Source organism: Coregonus clupeaformis, chromosome 20 (assembly GCF_020615455.1).
Source record: "Coregonus clupeaformis isolate EN_2021a chromosome 20, ASM2061545v1, whole genome shotgun sequence".
In the NCBI taxonomy this organism is placed as follows: domain Eukaryota; kingdom Metazoa; phylum Chordata; class Actinopteri; order Salmoniformes; family Salmonidae; genus Coregonus; species Coregonus clupeaformis.
In genome coordinates this window covers 18,972,510-18,992,082 of record NC_059211.1, presented here as the reverse complement: position 1 = coordinate 18,992,082, position 19,573 = coordinate 18,972,510, and the positions used below count along the sequence as shown (strand labels likewise).

The following is a 19,573-nucleotide window of genomic DNA, read 5'->3' as shown; positions in this document are numbered from 1 at the left end:
CCTGTTGGATCGGAGGGTGAGGGCTAGGGCTATTCCCCCCAGAAATGTCCGGGAACTTGCAGGTGCCTTGGTGGAAGAGTGGGTTAACATCTCACAGCAAGAACGGGCAAATCTGGTGCAGTCCATGAGGAGAAGATGCACTGCAGTACTTAATGCAGCTAGTGGCCACACCAGACACTGACTGTTACTTTTGACCCCCCCTTTGTTCAGGGACACATTATTCAATTTCTGTTAGTCACGTCTGTGGAAGTTGTTCAGTTTATGTCTCAGTTGTTGAATCTTGTTATGTTCATACAAATATTTACACATTAAGTTTGCTGAAAATAAACGTAGTTGACAGTGAGGACGTTTCTTTTTTTTTGCTGGGTCTCAAACAGAATATACACCAAGTATATCAAACATTAGGAACACCTTCCTAATATTGACAGCAACAAGAGGCAGGATATCTTTAAAACATTTATTTGAAATAAATTCCTTTCTTTTTGCATAAGTGCAAAATGCACTCAGAAACAGCCACCTGAGGGAAGTCTATATGTTTAAATAAAAAAACAAGCAGTGTACATTTTTCGTACAAAATTATTTTAAAAAATTGCAGTTTGTGTATAATATATATTCATATTTTCCAAACTTTAAAATAACAGCTCAGAAAATAAACACAATCAACCAAATTAAAAATAAAAACATTTTTCCTAGAATTTAAAGCTGAGGAAACTTGAGACCCTGTTTTCATTTCTGTATCCGGCATAAATATACATATGTCTGTATCCGGCATAAATACACACACACACACACACACACACACATATTCTCTGTGCTAATGTTTGACCAGACAATCAAAACCTATTGCAAAGTAGTTAAGTCCTACTATAAAACATGTGGGGAGAAACAAAGGTTATTTCATTTCAACATTTGAAAGGAAGGTTATGCAAAAGTCTTATCAACTTTTACATCAAGTGACATTGTAACATAAGTAATTGGAATCCCTGGTTTTATGAGAGTTCACTTTTTTCCCAAATTGTGTCAATTTTTTGTGTTCCAAACAAAAACACAGAAATCCAGTTTTGCTTATGACCAGAACACATTTCCCTGACTTTAGAACTGAGCGCTGTGGCGGTTGGAGACTCTCAGCGCCTGTATGGATGGAAGCCCGTTACGTTGTGATTCTGTCCTCGAGCAAAAGCGGCTGCTGTAGGCTGGGGGCCCGCCGCCGGTTGTGCTGTTGGTGCCCCGTATGAAGCAGTCTGCTGGCTGGGGTCTGCGAAAGTATGGCCAAATCCACTCAGGTCCTGACCATAACCTGTGCGGGTGGGTGGAGAACAGGGAAGAGAGGTTCATTATCACGATCATAAATGGCGCTCATTACCAAACAGATACCAACCAGCTGAGTGAAAGTCCCTTATTTTACCCAAAATAAATACAGCATTGATCATAGTTTCAGGGCTTTTTAATGTTCATGTTAAATATTGTCTTCCTTCCTTCATGAGCCTCCATGAACCAAAATTCTGAGTTTGGTTAGCCAGTTAAGACTGAACGCTTCCAGTGTAAATCAATTGGTATATTATTTTGAGGATTCAAAGATGTAATCTGAACTGTTAGAGGATTCAACAAAAGGAAAACAGTATAACAAATGCTTATTCAGTTGTTAGTCCCACATGCAAAGTTTTTGTTTTGTTTTTTAATAGACACTGGGTGGCTCCATCTCCCTGCAATCCACTGTAGTCGGAGAAGCAGGGAACTGCATAGACATTCAGTGCAGATCAGGCTGAACAGTTGCAACTCATGTCGGACAGTACAGAGTAACGAAAAAAGAAAATAAATGAAACAGAAATTATAGAAGAATACAAGCAAACTTTCCCACAAGGTGCTCAAAGCACTACAAGGCTGGAAGAAAAATTTGGAAGAGCAGAGACTTAATATGACCTGAGAAATCAAATAGAAATGGGGTATTCATTCACCAGCCACAAGTGTTTGTTTCTTCATACAATCTTTCCTCTGATTATCATCTTTTAGCTGTCAATAGGAGATGGCATATTGGAAAAACAGCAAGTGAATTGACTGCTAACACTTTCAACAACAGAGAGCAAAATGAAAATGTTAAACATATTATACCATGAACACATTTAGTCAATTAGATCATATTTTTTACCGGCAAAGCAAGGCAGAGTGGACAAAAAATCTGAGGACCAGGTGTTGTTGGTATAATAAACTACAGCTACACTAGGAAATGAGACGTGTTAACATTCAACAGGCATGTAACCCTGTTCATTGTTTTATTATTCTGGATCTAAAATAAAGCAGATTTTTCATACCATGAGATTAGGTCATTCAAAAAGATCTCAATCTCAAATCATTGAATACTGTAGCTGTATTTTAGTATACTCTAGAAGTATGTACTTTGTATGCACAAACATACAAAAGCACATACAGGGGAAAGGGACGCAAAGGAACATTGACGTAGCAGCTATACGACTACATATAGAACTGTACTTTTGGTGGTTGGAAAAGACAATGCTCACACCTACCTGCACTACTTCCTCCCTGCACATCCTGACCATTACTGTGAGAAGGACGCGTTGGTCCGTAGGAAGAGGGCTCCTGAGGGTAGATACTCAAGCCTATCAGGGAGACGAGGAGACTAGGTTGACGTAACCCAGACAGTCTACTTTACTTTAACATTGTCCCCTTCTTAGACCTGGCACTAGGGCTTGGCTTAACACTAAATAACTATACTCCCTCTGATTGCTCTTAGACTCCTACCATCACAACACACATCCATCTGGAATTACAAACACATAAGGTGAATGGGGGGCTACTTGCTAATGCCCTTTGCTGCCTATGGTTACCTTACTAAATGATTCTAAAGTAGGCAGCTAATGCTAACGGGAAAGAGCAGGATGGGTAGGCAAAGCACAAGCATGAAACACTGAACAAGATGGGAATCTCACAACTGACAGTTACAGGGATATATACAACTTATGCAGTGCATTCGGAAAGTATTCTACCCTCGACTTTTCCCACATTGTTACGTTACAGCCTTATTCTAAAATGGATTAAATTGTTTATTTCCCTCATCAATCTACACACCATACCCCATAATGACAAAGCAAAAACAGGTAAAGACATTTTTGCAAATGTATTAAAAATAAACAGAAATATCACATTTACATAAGTATACAGACCCTTTACTCAGTACTTTGTTGAAGCACATTTGGCAGCGATTACAGCCTCGAGTCTTCTTGGGTATGACGCTACAAGCTTGGCACACCTGTATTTGGGGAGTTTCTCCAATTCTTCTCTGCAGATCCTCTCAAGCTCTGTCAGGTTGGATGGGGAGCGTCGCTGCACAGCTATTTTCAGGTCTCTCCAGAGATGTTCGATCGGGTTCAAGTCCGGGATCTGGCTGGGCCACTCAAGGACATTGAGACTTGGACTGAAGCCACTCCTGCGTTGTCTTGGCTGTGTGCTTAGGGTCGTTGTCCTGTTGGAAGGTGAACCGTCGCCCCAGTCTGATGTCCTGAGCGCTCTGGAGCAGGTTTTCATCAAGTATCTCTTTACTTTGCTCTGTTAATCTTTTCCTCGATCCCGACTAGTCTCCCAGTCCCTGCCGCTGAAAAACATCCCCACAGCATGATGCTGCCACCACCATGCTTCACCATAGGGATGGTGCCAGGTTTCCTCCAGACGTGACTCTTGGCATTCAGGTCAAAGAGTTCAATCTTGGTTTCATCAGAACAGAGAATCTTGTTTCTCATGGTCTGAGAGTCTTTAGGTGCCTTTTGGCAAACTCCCAAGTGGGCTGTTATGTGCCTTTTACTGAGGAGTGGCTTCCGTCTGGCCACTCTACCATAAAGGCCTGATTGGTGGAGTGCTGCAGAGATGGTTGTCCTTCTGGAAGGTTCTCCCATCGCCACAGAGGAACTCTGGAGTTCTTTCAGAGTGACCATCGGGTTCTTGGTCACCTCCCTGACCAAAGCGCTTCTCCCCCGATTGTTCAGTTTGGCTGGGCGGCCAGCTCTAGGAAGAGTATTGGTGGTTCCAAACTTCTTCTATTTAAGAATGATGGATGCCACTGTGTTCTTGGCGACCTTCAATGCTGCAGACATTTTTTGGTACCCTTCCCCAGATCTGTGCCTCGACAATCCTGTCTCGGAGCTATACGGACAATTCCTTCGACAACATGGCTTGGTTTTTACTCTGACATGCACTGTCAACTGTGGGACCTTATCTAGACAGGTGTGTGTCTTTCCAAATCATGTCCAATCAATTGAATTTCCCACAGGTGGACTCCAATCAAGTTGTAGAAACATCTCAAGGATGATCAATGGAAACAGGACGCACCTGAGCTCAATTTCGAGTCTCATAGCAAAGGGTCTGAATACTTACGTAAATAAGGTATTTATGTACTTTATTTTTAATACATTTGCTAAAATGTCTAAAAACCTGTTTTCGCTTTGTCATTATGGGGTATTGTGTGTAGATTGATGAGGAAAAACATTTAATCCATTTTAGAATAAGGCTGTAACATAACAAAATGTGGAAAAAGTCAAGGGGTCTGAATACTTTCCAAATGCACTGTACTGTGTACGAGCCATTAACTAAACAAGATATCTAGGTCTGTCTCTCCCCACAGTTTTTTGTTCACTAAGGACAAATGCCATTGGGGACGAGGAGGGGGCAGACAGAATGAACTAACTAAGCAACATAAATGAACTTTTCAAAAAGCAAGGACTTACCAAGGCATTTTGTTTACTAAGGAGGAAGAGACCTTATGCAAGAGCCCCTCAGTTGATGACAATGCTGGATTTATTTGTACCCAACTTGGTACAATAAGTATAATTGGAGAGGAATCGAAAAAAATCCTGATACATTGCATACTGATGCATTGCCTTGAGTCTTCTCAGAACAGCTTTCATATTTGTTTGCGGGGAAAGATAGGTTTCAGACCAATTACTTTCAGGATAAATATTATGTGCAGGATCCATTGACACCATGGAGCTCATGCCAGGAGAGAAAAGCCAGCCAAGTCAATACCAAAAAGGGAACAATTGGTCAAACTGCCTGTAACCTTTGCCAGTAAAATATAGTATCTTCCTAGGTATGTCTGCAGTTTGGTGGGCATTCCAACTCCTCTCAAAAACAACATTGCGAGGCAGGATGATCTAATTCAAACCCATCATTGGTTACCCATCCACATCATTACACAGCCCTACCTGGAATATTCTGAAAAGGGTGACACTGAAGAGTCCTGGGTATGGTGGGACTTCTATGGCATCTTCATGGCCAAGCCGGGGGGGGGGGGGGGGATGTATGCAAGCGTGTGTATGCATGTGATGTCGTTAAAGCTACATGGTAAACAAAGGGGCAAGCTCCTGCTTGTTTTAGGGTTGTAGTAATGAGCTTTGGCTAGGGAGGACGGGTTGTTTGACCCAATAAAGCATCCAACAAAATGGATCTATCCAGTATAAGCCATAATAACAGCAAGGTAGAGGGTGGGGCTGAGGACTGCATGGAGGCTCTACTTACCATATTGGCTGTAAGGGAAGTCTGGCTGTCCCGTGGGTGCTTTGCTGATGTCCTGAGTAGGTGTGGTGGCTGGAACAAACCCTAGCGGCCCTGTTACCGGAGTCGTGGGTGGGGGTGGCACTCCTTGTGGGGCATACTGCTCACCTTGAGGCGTGCCAAAAGTGTACCCTAAACCAGTGCCAGATGGAAGAGTAGTTATAATGTTGTACATTCCGAACTATGAAAGATCACCTGTATGATATATTTTCATTTTATTATAATCTAAATAATCATACAACAACCATTGTCAGCCTAGGCAGTAGGGTTGGACGATGTTAGGATGTAATCATACATTGGCAGTATAAAAAAATTATATATTGTGAAGACGATATTAACGTTCTTGTGAAGATAACTAAAAAATATTTGAGAACTCTAAACATGTGTTACTGTTGCCGTTACATTACTGTTAGTGCTGCAGACCAGCTATTAATTTTTTCACGACAAAGCTGGTGTTGAAATAACAATTATTTTCCTCAGTTTGACCTGACTTTTAACGATGCCTGCATTTGAAACTCGCACTGTTATTTGAGTTTCTTGAGGAGGAATTTGTACATTTGGCAAAAACATTCTTCATAAAGCAATGATTGTTATTTTTTACAAAACGCTGTAATAATTTTTGGGGGCATAACAATATTGTTTATTGCAATATTGGCAATATGAAAACAAATCAATTTACATGAATAGAAAAATGCTTTTCTTATGACAATACAGTGCAGATACTGACCAAACTGAGGTGGTGTGCTGTATCCCTGCTGAGCGAAGGCCTGAGGTGCCCCAAAACCCCCCGCCGGGGTCGTTGTGACGAGGAATGCGTTGAACGGTGAAGGGGGCTGGGCGGGAGCTCCACGGCCCACAGATAAAGGGGGTCCGTACCCACCTGAGTCAGACAGAACATAACAGCTACTGAACACATGATGACAGGTGTCTATTGGTACATTTTCAGTCTTGGATATATCCTGGTTGAAACCCACTGTCAGTAGACACTGTATATTAGATATCATTTTCACCGCTGGGGTGGTTTGGGGTTGTATGATATAAGACTTAAGGAAGGGTGAAGAGAGTTAAGAATAATGATAATAAGTCCATTATCTGTCTCTAGAGGGAAATTATCAGAGTGCCCTCAGCCATTCCAGCTGACACCGTGAGAACACTGGTGCTTAACCCAATTGGTCAATACATAAAATATAAAAGTGCAAGGCAATGTCTATGACACAATACAATTCTTGATAAGTTAACCATTACAAGACAATAGCTTACTATTTTAAAAAGCAAGTTAGTGAGAAATGTCCGAAAAAGTAAAGTGATTCAAAGACTAAACGTACCCAAGGGCTGGCCTGTAGACACCCAGACTCCTTCAAAAGAGAAAATATTTGAGTATATTTATGCTGGCACAAAACCAATTCCTCAATATGTAATTTGTAACTACAGTACTGTACAGTCAGTACGTTGATCATTCCTCAAAGTAAAGTTTCAATGCGGACCTAGAAATACAATGTTAATATAACAAAAGGCATCAGGCATTTTAACGGTTTCCAATACCATCTTTCTCCTAGGTATAATAGAATGTCATGCGGGGGCTGTGCTTTGGCGGAGTGGGTGGGGTTATATCCTTCCTGTTTGGCCCTGTCCGGGGGTTTCTTCGGATGGGGCCACAGTGTCTCCGGACCGCTCCTGTCTCAGCCTCCAGTATTTATGCTGCAGTAGTTTATGTGTCGGGGGGCTGGGGTTAGTTGGTTATACCTGGAGTACTTCTCCTGTCTTATCCAGTGTCCTGTGTGAATTTAAGTATGCTCTCTCTAATTCTCTCGTTCTCTCTTTCTCTCTGAGAACCTGAGCCCTAGGACCATACGTCAGGACTACCGGGCATGATGACACCTTGCTGTCCCCAGTCCGCCTGGCCTTGCTGCTATTCCAGTTTCAACTGTCTCTGCCTGCGGCTACGAAACCCCCTACCTGTCCCAGACCTGCTGTTTTCAACTCTTTAATGATCGGCTATGAAAAGCCAACTGAGAGACCTGAGCCCTAGGACCATACGTCGGGACTACCGGCCGTGGTGACTCCTTGCTGTCCCCAGTCCGCCTGGCCTTGCTGCTATTCCAGTTTCAACTGTTCTGCCTGCGGTTATGGAACCCCTACCTGTCCCAGACCTGCTGTTTTCAACTCTTAATGATCGGCTATGAAAAGCCAACTGAGATTTATTCCTGATTATTATTTGACCATGCTTGTCACTTATGAACATTTTTGAACATCTTGGCATGGTTCTGTTATAATCTCCACCCGGCACAGCCAGAAGAGGACTGGCCACCCCTCATAGCCTGGTTCCTCTCTAGGTTTCTTCCTAGGCTTTCGCCTTTCTAGGGAGTTTTTCCTAGCCACCGTGCTTCTACACCTGCATTACTAGCTGTTTGGGGTTTTAGGCTGGGTTTCTGTACAGCACTTCGAGATATTAGCTGATGTAAGAAGGGCTATATAAAATAAAATTGATTGATTGATTGATTTTCCTGGTCTGAGAGAACGAGTTGTGTTCTCTGCTCTGGCTGGTCTCCCACTCACCAGGAGGGCCATAACTCTGCTGCCAGCCCTGGGCAGGCTGTGCCGACCAACCATTGGCTGCACTCAGGATGCCTCTGGGTCCCCATTGGTTAGGTTCAAGTTGGCCAGGAGCTTTGCTGTCCCGAGGTTCAGCCTTTTTCACTTCCACCTGGAGAAAGGATAAGGAGGGCACAATTTGCAAGACCAGAAGTTTATCACCAAAATACCTTCCTTACCTGATCTCACCCATTACTAATATTTCTCTTTAACATATCAGCTTGAGAGGGTTTCAGTTTTACATCTTATCTGGGCCAATACACTTCTGCCTAACGCAGATAGATACTTTTTAAGGGGAGTTGCTTAACAATATGTTTCTCAGGTACTTCAGTCACAATTAGACATTGCTTAATTGTTGGTTAAATCATTTTGAATAGAGCATAAAATAATAGCAATTGATTTAAATGGTGCAAAAAATGTCAGTAATTTTACAATCTGTCTATCTGAGAAACATATTCCTATTTCCTGTTTTTGTGCCCTTTAATTTTGATAAAAACATATATTGGAAGGTAAAGACTTACCTTTTCCCAGCTAACATTTAAAGAATCTCAATTATATTTAACTTGTAGTAGAATTTCAGAGGGAGATGGATGTAGAAAGAAATGTGTATCATATCTATCAGAATAAGAGGTAAAACATGCAGATAATACAAATGGACAGTCATAAGTCAATTTAGAAATGAATCTTCATACCGTGTCAGATAATGGAGAAAATTGCAATGGTGCTTAATTGACCAATACCCATCTGATTTGCTCACACAGAACAGAAGCACTTGCTATTGGACTGGACTATTGTTCAATGAGGTTGAAAAGCCAATTATTTTGTATCACACCAGATGGCTTGTGAGGCTACCAGCCATTATCTGCCCTATAAAATAGTAGCACTTGTTGTAGCTAGCCAGCCACAGAGATACCAGCAGTTTACCAGAGCGAAAAATGGGTTTAAAACTAGGTGGGGGGGGGGGAGTACTAGACAGAAATAGACTAGGCTCTATCGAGGTTGAGTTATTGGGGTCACCTTGCATGAGGAAAAATGAATCTCAATATTTACTCTGCTTTAAGGTGGTGCCACTTTCTTTGCCTCGCCTCTTCCTTCTCTGTCGACCTAATTACAAGCATGTTTCCACGAGTGGCCCTCCGCCTATAGCACAGCTACATGGGTCTTCTCCCGCGGGCATCGTGGCTGGGAGTGATGGATACCATGACTTCAATACACTACCCAACAGCAGAACTGGGATTTGTCCCACAGTTTGACATGCTCCACTTTCTAATTTTGTAACTTATATCCCCCTAACTCCCTCAAGTCAAAGCCCAAGGTAATGTCAACTCAAGATCATGTAAATGTCCGATTCCTGCTGGAAATCAGGACAGTCAAGGAGAGTCAGTAAGAGGATAGCAGAATGTAGGTAGGGTCTCATACATCAATTATGAACAGACATGGGTTGAGTTCATAATTTTAATGGAGGTCAAAAAAATGTAAACTATGAAAAATGGGTACATATGTCATTGTCCATGTGGACATTTAGATGTTCTCTTTCAATCAAAGACTAAGACGTTATGTGTCCTCGTTTGGGGGGGTAAAATCACACTATTGACTGCAAATTTTCCAAGTTGTTTCAGAAGCAAATCATTAATGACAATTTAAAAATAAACTACTGGTATCACAGAACTGTGGCTTCAGGCACACATTTTGGTTCTTAGATGTGATCGACACTGTATGGAGATTCTTAAACTGAGGTCACTTAATTTAGGTTGTTATTTTTAAGTTGACAAGGAAATATATCAAATAACTCAAAAAGTAAGTGACCTGCCAACAAAACAATCAAAAAAGAAAAAGGAACAAGACCAATCCTTTAGGTGATTTCTTTGTGGTAAAATAAAGCGTTTTAGGCTAAACTCATCTCCCATTATATGATCCAAAACTGGCCACTCCCTTAAATCTCCAAAGCCAGAGCAAGTATTGTTTGAAATAAGATATGGAATACCTTTTACAACCTAAAGGAGAGGTCAAAATAAACAAAGCCTTGGGCGACTACAGAAGTTGTCACTAATATTTCAGGAGGGGTGACCGAGTAAGGTCAACCAGGCCATTGAAATGTTATGTGATCCAGAAAAAACATTGTGACCTGATCTTTTAGGAAAACCTTTGGAGTACCACATATCAGCGATCTTCAGCCATGTCATTAAAATATGAAGTTTAAAAGAGCTTTAGGCCTTCAACCTTATTTTGGTGGCCCCTGAAAATAAGAGCTGTAACTCAACGTTAACAGTGCCAAACAATGCTTCCTGTCGCCCAAGCCTCAGTTTGATCTTGAGGGTAAAATAAAACTACAACTACACACTTTTTTGCCCATGATGTCGTGAAAATGCATGTTGACAGCCTGGTCCACTGATTGTTCGGCCTCGAAAGTAATAAATCCAAAACCTAGCCAACGACCAAGAGTGAATCAAGGTAGCAGGGTGTTGTGACAACACAAGATGAAGAACAGTATTGGGCTCAGCAAGACAGGGATCCATCAAGACTGAGCTGGAGGCTCCTGGGGTTCAGATGATGTCGCTGACTTGCAGCAATACACAAGCTGACGTTTGAGGGCTGAGGCACTTGTATCATCCAAGATAAACTTTGCACCAATCCTTTCCATGCTCAACTAACTAGGGTTTCAGTTGTTGTTTTTTTACTTCTAACATAGCAAAGTCTCCTTGTACTGTATTCATGTATTATATAGGGGTTTGAAAATGTAATTTCTATATCATTGTAATATATTTATATCCAGTGCAGTCAGTGGAACTACTGAGGAATATGAAAACTATATAGATTTCATGACACACTTGAGTGGTCTCAGAGCATTCATTTATGCATTGGGTGCCAATTGGACCTGTGGTATTGATGTTACTTCATTTCATCCAAACCCCAACTTGATCTGCCCCTTGGTATATTGCTGTGCAGCACAAACTGGCAGCATCCATTGTTAATGCATAACAAAAAAAATGGAGAAAAAGAAACTGTACAATGTCTAAAGCTTTTTCCAAGCTTTCCCAAATTTGGTTTTATGTTTAGAGTCAGCCAGGATAAGCCTAAATGGAAAATTACAATATTGCTTACAACAGCAACACAAAGATATAGGCCATTTTGTCTTCTGAATGTGTAAGTAACAACTAATGATGCTGTCAAGAGTTTGCATGGGGGATAAACAAAGTTCCCTTCAAACATGGTGAAAAACCCAATGGTGTAAGGATTCAACACTTACTGTATAAAACAAAAACACTGAAATGAAGGCTTTGATAAGGGACTGACTGTGAAGCCTCGCATAGCTTTCCATTGAACTGCATAGATCCGATGTTATTCAAACAAATAAAATCTAAGTGTTTATTGGTGGCGTACACAGTTTCGCAGATGTCATTGCAGGTGCAGCGAAATGCTTATGTTTCTAACACCAACAATGCACCAATATCTAGCAAAAACACCATTAAGCCCATTGACTACAGTTCCTACATGATATTACAAGTTGCTCTAGCTGAACCTATGAATATACAGCACTGTAATTGAATCCTTCATTGAATTGTACATTTAGGAGCCCAACATTGGCAAATGTCCTGGTTCTGATAAAGTCTGGTGATTTGTTGTGGTGATAAACTTTTCACAGTACTTCAGTTATGCAGCAGCAATAGCCCAATACACTGAACCAGTTTCATTTTGATAAAGTCATACCAGTGGCAGAATTGGGTTGTGAGAAAATCTCCACTCTGGGACCTAACCTGATTCCAATTAAATGTCCTTTGAGACAACTGAGATTTTGAAACCTCTAATATTATTTAAAGCATTCCCAAGCCGCCTGATATACAACTATAAATATCATCCATCGATGACCTGTCCTTAATCTAGATTCAAAACTTAGTTTCAGCATTTGCAAGCAAACATTCCTAGACAATCTTTCAAAAAAAGGTGTCAAAAACCCAAAGTCATGCTCAGTGCAAAAAAACTAAGTTCATAACCATGATGAATCTAAACTTTGTATACACCCCAAATTGACAGCCTGCACATTCCATTTTTGGTTCAAACATCTGGCCTGTACCTCTGTGATACCACTCAGTACACAATAACCTAAAAGAGAAGACAAATCTTAAGAGACACCGTTAATCACATTAAAACCATTCACAAGGAGAAGGAGGACAGGAAAAGAAAAATAGAAAGGGCTTATACTTACAAAAATACTTAACTTTCTACATATGGGAAAACACTTATATATATATATTATTTTTTTTAAATAAGAAGTCTAACTTAAACGAAAGGAAACTTAGCTTAAAAGTGTTTTAGTAAAAGAAAAGTCTGGGTATTATGCTTGATTATGTTAATGTTATTGCTGTGTATCATCGTGTAAATTCGGATGACAAAATATTCTGCTTGTCTCCCCAAAGAGATCAATGGGTACTGAAGTAGAAGAGGGGTAATAAATGATGTGAGTCATTGACTGCTGCATCAGCTCTGAGCAAACTGACCAACCTAATGTAGCCTATATCTAGGCTAAACAGTTCTGCGCTAACTGACCAGACTAATCTACATCCACCCATGCTTGTCTTGTCATTCTAGGTGTGCGTTTACACAGGCAGCCCAATTCTGATCAATTCTGGTCTTTTGACCAATCAGATCAGCTCTGAAAAAGAGCTGATGTGGAAAGATCTGATGTGGTTGGTCAAAAAACCAATTAGTGGAAAGAATATCAGAATTGGGCTGCCAGTGTAAACGCAGCTCAACTAATTTAACAGATAGAACAGAGTAAGGACTTCCACTTAAAACAATTTCAAAAATGTGAACCGACTCTGGAATAATGAAAAAGTGAACAACATCCAACATCTGCATAATTTAGGGCCATAGGAATTCTTTCCCCCCCCCATGTTTCAGTTTTCCCCAGTTTTTTAAGGTTTTCCCTCTCAAAATCACACTAATAGAAAAAACTAAACTAGATGTTCTAAGTCCACAACACTGCATAAACAACATCAGGAGACCACTTGAGGTCTGGGAAAAATTTGAAAAATGTCTATTTTTGGGTGTAGTTACCCTTTAATTCCAGTGAGCACCTAGCAAGAGGCTATTCAGTGATGTTTTTGTAGTGCAAACTGGATTGATGCAAATAATCATGATATATCATTCTGCCAGGTAAGCATAGGCTACTTGTAGTTAACATTTAATTGAGAAGGTTTTTGGGAAAGCCTTTCCATCTATCAGAAGATTTTTCATTAGCATCATCGCTAACGGTGAAACAAAATGGTAGGTACGCGCACCGCACAGACGGGGAATTCTCGTTGACTCTTCAGAAAGTTGCAGGAAATACGAATCACTGATTAATTCTGTTCATGTCTTATGATGAACTTGTGCTAATTAATTAATTCAATACATTTAGTTTATTCCCTACCAAAAAAGTTATATCGTTGAATTCCAATTTATTGTCTGGATTGCGTCCACGTTTTCCATATTGCAGATTTTATAGGGCCCTAACATTATTTTTTTTTTTCTATCACTACGCTGGTGAAGTTCTGCCATTTCAGCATTTAACTCAATGTACTCCAAAAAGAGGAATGTTAACACTTTATTCAAATGGTCAAAGTTTGTCTTATTTCAATCTATTTCATGCACCGTAAATAATCCAAAAAAATAAAAAATCAGAACATAAGCCATCTAAACTGATATCAAGATATTGTATAGTCGTCATGATGAAGCTAATTTATTTCAAACTACATGTATTACTAGTGTGTTAGCATGTCCCTAAATAGAACGAAAACATCAAAAGCTGATCCGGTCACACAAAGTCAAGGGAAGATGTTTGAAATTCATGCCAATGTCATCTCAACTTTCTCACCATGTAAATGACTGCACGGGGAAAGCTTTCAGTATTTAAGGGTGGCATCCATTATAAAGCCTGTGAATGAACGACGAACAAGATGTTCCACCAGAAGACGCAGGGGGGTCTAGTTATAATTGAGGGTGAGGGGAGGGGGGATTGAATGCACTTATTCTCTTTGGGGCAGAATAGTTTGTCATGAGATTTAGAGATGGGAGGTATGGAAGAGAAAAACGGGATCAGCTTTTACCTCGGGGCCTCTGTTTCTCCGCGTCATAGATCATTACCACCTCTGTGACCTTAAACAAAGGAGAAAATGGGCTGCATTAGGATACAGAAAAAAACCGCTATTATTGCCATTGCATGCATCTTTGTTGGAAAACTAACACATTATATCAATATCCTCTCCTCATATTGATGGCATTTTAACAGAAAATACTACTTTTCCTGTAGTCTTCCAATAAGCAGTTCCTGTATTGGATCGTGGTCAACACATTTAAGCTGTTTTAGGTATTAAGAAACATTTCTTAATACAAAAGCTATACAATACAGTATACACCATTTTAACAGGACTTACCACTCCAAATCTATTGAAATAGTCCCGGAGTTCAGGTTCACCACAGTTATGGGGGATTCCGCCGACAAATATCTTCTTTGATTTATTGCTGTCAGCTTTGCTGCCCTTCTGAAACAAAGAATGGGATCTCAAAGCCAGATCGAGAATCTGTACAGGTGCATCAAAGCCAGGACCAAAAGACTGAAAAACAGCTTCTATCTCCAGGCCATCAGGCTGTTGAACAGCCATCACACCATCCTCTGTAGTAAGTGAGTAGTACTCCTGTAGTAAGAGACAAAGATAGACTCACCCACACCCAACGCTGCTGTCCCATGTATATAAAGACATTAAACACTGGACCATTTCTTTTATACTGTTTTTCACACTGTGTATTCATATAGTGTATTCTTCACATAGATCATTCTAATATCTCTACTACTGTACGTTGCATTTTTGTTACACTGTTTATACCACCTGTATTTATATAATTGAATCTTGACATAGCTCACTGTAATATATTCTGCTGTACATATCATTCTTAGTATATATACACTGCACAAAAAAATAAAGGGAACACTTAAACAACACAATGTAACTCCAAGTCAATCACACTTCTGTGAAATCAAACTGAAAGCAACACTGATTGACAATACATTTCACATGCTGTTGTGCAAATGGAATAGACAACAGGTGGAAATTATAGGCAATTAGCAAGACACCCCCAATAAAGGACTGGTTTTGCAGGTGGTGACCACAGACCACTTCTCAGTTCCTATGCTTCCTGGCTGATGTTTTGGTCACTTTTGAATGCTGGTGGTGCTTTCACTCTAGTGGTAGCATGAGACGGAGTCTACAACCCACACAAGTGGCTCAGGTAGTGCAGCTCATCCAGGATGGCACATCAATGCGAGCTGTGGCAAGAAGGTTTGCTGTGTCTGTCAGCGTAGTGTCCAGAGCAGGGAGGCGCTACCAGGAGACAGGCCAGTACATCGGGAGACGTGGAGGAGGCCGTAGGAGGGCAACAACCCAGCAGCAGGACTGCTACCTCCGCCTTTGTGCAAGGAGGAGCACTGCCAGAGCCCTGCAAAATGACCTCCAGCAGGCCACAAATGTGCATGTGTCTGCTCAAACGGTCAGAAACAGACTCCATGAGGGCGGTATGAGGGCCCGACGTCCACAGGTGGGGGTTGGTGCTTACAGCAGGACGTTGGCATTTGCCAGAGAACACCAAGATTGGCAAATTCGCCACTGGCGCCCTGTGCTCTTCACAGATGAAAGCAGGTTCACACTGAGCACATGTGACAGACGTGACAGAGTCTGGAGACGCCGTGGAGAACGATCTGCTGCCTGCAACATCCTCCAGCATGACTGGTTTGGCGGTGGGTCAGTCATGGTGTGGGTTGGCATTTCTTTGGGGGGCCGCACAGCCCTCCATGTGCTCGCCAGAGGTAGCCTGACTGCCATTAGGTACTTTTTACTGAATCACTTAGTCTAACAATTACATTTTAAGCTCATTAGCAGAAGTCATTTTAACAGCAATAAGCCTCAGTGTGACAGATGAGATTTCTAGCGGCAGATAGGACCTCAGCTTATCAAAGGACAAAAAGGATACAATTTAATCCATTCTACCGAGGCTTGGTGCCCTATTTCTATAGCGGACACATGTAGCCCCCACAAAATAAAATACGCTCCTTACCCAGCCGTCCTTAGTTCGTACTTTTTCAGGTTGCATTCCTCTGGGAGTACATGGCTTGGGATCAATCTGAAGGCAAGGAATGAAATTGTACATCTCACCCTTCAATGAAAAAGCACCTTCAAATGTTCCCTCCAATTTATCTGGTGAATTAACCCACCCAATAAGGCCACATACAAATGACAAATTACGTGTTATACAATTCACATTATGATAAGTCAAAGTTTAATTACAAGAGAATGACCTTCACTATGGCAAAATTGACCTATTCATATTGCTGCATTGAGCAACTTGTAGCAAAACGCACTGTCTGCAAATGAAGCATGTCATGTCCAGCCCACTGCAGTTACATGTTAGTTCAACTAATAGGCATCTGAACAGGCAACACTTGTTTGGCAAACAGCCTGCTTTCATGTCCATGGATGGCCTTCAGAGAGCCAGCCTTATGTTTTCTGAAGATACCAGTGCGTGTTATGGGTTCACTACTACTTGCTCTTGCACAGACTATCATCTCTGTGTAATACTTCAGTGAAAAGCAGTGCTTAATTATTCTAACACTTTAAAAAAGGCATAATTGATAAGACACACATATTTGACTTTCCTTATTCAAGCTGCAAAGTGCATACTCACATTTCTGCCATCGAGATTATGGGGTTTGGTCTCCAGTACAGTCCCGACACAGTTGGGGTCTTTGAATTTGACAAAACCAAAGCCCCGCGACTGATTCGTGGTTTTGTCCTTCATGATGACACAATCAACTACTTCCCCATACTGCGAGAAATAGTTTCTCAAAGTTTCTGATAGAAAAGAGGACATTGACATGAGTGGGACAATCCCATTACAGGATCCTTTAGGGATACATGCATAGCCTAGTGTCCTGACATTATGGGTAATGTGTTTCAAAGTTCACTGAATGCAAAGTATTTAGTATTTCATTAAAATCCCCATTAGCTGTTGCCAAGGCAGCAGCTTCTCTCCCTGGGGTCCAAACAGAGATAAAACAGTACATAAAACAAAACATTTTGCATTAAAAAGCATGACACGCATGCATCTTTGGAGGCAGGGCATCAAGCTTTCAACACATTTTGTCATAACAATCACATAGAATTCTTAAAATTGCTTTTCTTGTCATTGAAAGCCCCAAGGCAATACCAAGGAAGGGTGCACAAAAACACATAGTACTGTGGCTAGTGCTCATAACTTCAGAAAACACTGTCAGAGTGAAGAGTGCGGTGCAAAGACACACACTGCCCAATCAAGCATGAAACAGAGAAGGACTCTGAATGCCTGTAGCTACAGACAAACTCATTTAAGACTAGATCTGAGCAACTGAGAAAAGCCTGCATGTATACTTAAATTACAATACACAATAACATGCCACCCTTTGGTACTCCAGAATAACATTTTCATGCAGACGCCTTCAAGCACAACAGTATGTGCACTGCAATACGCCTAATATTGACTGGTTGGTATGTAGACAGCTGACTCACCCTGTGTTGTACTCCAGTCCAAGCCACCAACAAACAGTTTCCTATAAAATGAGAAAAAAAAGCATTCCTTTGGCTTTAAGCAACACCTGAGATGGTCCATCATTCCTTGGACACAATAACACATTCTCAAATGGTTCTGATGCGTTAACATGTGAAAACTGACTGTGCCACATATAATTGTAATGTAACCTCACAATAGATGAAGTTGTTTTACTGCGGGTATGTTTTTGTAAGCTGCTGATGATGCATATCAACAAACCTTGTTTTCTATTCAAATACTGGAATAAGGGTGACTTGTTTCGCACCGACACCACTTCAGGTCTTGTTTTGCATCCTTATGCCACGTATACAGGCTAACATAACCCAGGCAAGGGAAGATATCAGCTAACTTTAGCTTAACTACTAACGTTTGCTAACTAACGTCTGCTAGTTAACGTTAGCTAGCTAAAATACATTATGCATAGAACTTGAAAGAGCGTTCACTAACTAGCTACAAATTTGACATTAGTTACTCTTCAGCTAGCTAAATGCTGCCAGTTAAAACTAGGCAAGATACCATTGCCTCAACTATATTTTGATATGGATAATGTTGATGGATCAAACCATTATTATTACAATGCTCTCAATCTTATGCCCTGAAGAGTCAGTCCTCTCTCAAGTTCAAGAGTAACAGAGCAATAAAGCTCTCACCAGCAACAACTGAAAAAGTTAGCTAGATTCTGGTAATTTTTTTTGGAGCCTGTACTGTTAACCAACGTTATATTCTGTCGACTTCAATCAAACTTGTACCAACACACTCAAAATAAAATAAATTGGCTACTTTACAACACGAAGATAGTAAAGTGTCGACTCCTGATGGTAACGCGTTACCCGTGCGGATATTTTTACTTCACCACTTTGCTAGCTAGCTGCTAGTTAGCCGCTAACATTGTAACGTTAACTAGCTAATGTTAACGTTAGCTGCTAACGCTAGCGAGCCAACTCGTTTCGGTTTCTATTTATCTAGCTAGCTAACTAACTAGCTGAATATTTGAGTATTTCAATTAATTATTCAATGACACCATTTAAACATTACTTTTGACTACCTATCTAGTTACCTAAACCAATGTCATGCATGTTTCCAAATTATTATTAGCTAGCTAGGCTAAAGTCAACTAACGTTCAAACTAGCTAGCTAACGTCAGTTACCAGTAACGTTAGTTATACATATCAAAATGCTAGCTGAGTAAAAGTGGTGATGCGGGTGAGATCTATCACAGTAATTCATTGATTGAAGTTAAAATGCAAAAGGAGTGTATACTTATTTAACTAATTCTCATTAATTAGGTTGAGATCACATCTTACCCAACTTCATCTCCGGCTAAATTGCTGTTCATTTCTAAGGCTAGTGCAGGGAACGGGTGTGCTATCATCGGATTATTGCTTCAATACTGCTCCTCTCGAGGAAGGTCACTCCGCTTTTGGTTCAAACGGAATCTGCGCAATGACGACGTTTGCCACACGTCAACTGCCAGGGGGTGAAACGTTTAATAATAAAGAGACAGTTGTGGGATATGTAGTTGAAATTCAAGAGGTAGTCTCTTAATTTACAAATTAGATCAGAAAATAAAATAATACTGCCCCACTCTGCATTGTTTGTGGATGTACTATAGTTCTGAGTGATTAGTGCTTTTTGAGGTTGCTTTGGTTTCGGTTCGATTATTACAAAAAAAAGGTAGACATTAAATGTATGCATTATGTGGGTTGAATGCTGTAACAACACAGAACAGAGCAATTCATGTAAAAAAAACAATTAATGGTTGTGACTGAACATTAGTGCTGATCACTTACCATAATTTATTCACATT

General features: G+C 40.7%; 1 protein-coding gene across 4 annotated transcripts; it reads right to left on the bottom strand.

Moving 5' to 3' along the window:
- Positions 1-443: 443 nt before the first annotated feature.
- On the bottom strand, positions 444-19,201 carry LOC121533645 (DAZ-associated protein 1). 4 transcript variants are annotated; one of them, XM_041839767.2, is made up of 13 exons: positions 19,071-19,201; positions 17,727-17,767; positions 16,867-17,033; positions 16,240-16,305; positions 14,565-14,672; positions 14,238-14,286; positions 12,224-12,252; positions 8,116-8,263; positions 6,885-6,914; positions 6,287-6,439; positions 5,524-5,691; positions 2,523-2,615; positions 444-1,297 (listed from the first exon to the last, which is right to left on the bottom strand). In XM_041839767.2, exons 1-13 carry the CDS (start codon positions 19,136-19,138, stop codon positions 1,125-1,127), a joined length of 1,293 nt encoding a protein of 430 aa, XP_041695701.1. In that variant the 5' UTR covers positions 19,139-19,201; the 3' UTR covers positions 444-1,124. The 4 variants fall into 4 exon arrangements, with proteins under 4 accessions (XP_041695701.1, XP_041695699.1, XP_041695700.1 ...); XM_041839765.2 differs by lacking the exon at positions 12,224-12,252 and adding an exon at positions 10,493-10,575; XM_041839766.2 differs by lacking the exon at positions 12,224-12,252 and adding an exon at positions 10,493-10,575 and having other exon boundaries at positions 14,565-14,669.
- Between the last annotated feature and the right edge of the window lie 372 nt (positions 19,202-19,573).

Bases quoted from the DNA above. Each gene is read 5' to 3' on its own strand.
- LOC121533645 (XM_041839765.2), bottom strand. From the start codon at position 19,138: ATGATAGCACACCCGTTCCCTGCACTAGCCTTAGAAATGAACAGCAAT. The intron at 16,306-16,866 runs GTGAGTATGCAC...CCTTGCCTTCAG, and splicing joins ATAATCTCGATGGCAGAAAT to ATTGATCCCAAGCCATGTAC. The intron at 6,440-6,884 runs GTACGTTTAGTC...TGTCTGACTCAG, and splicing joins GTCTACAGGCCAGCCCTTGG to GTGGGTACGGACCCCCTTTA.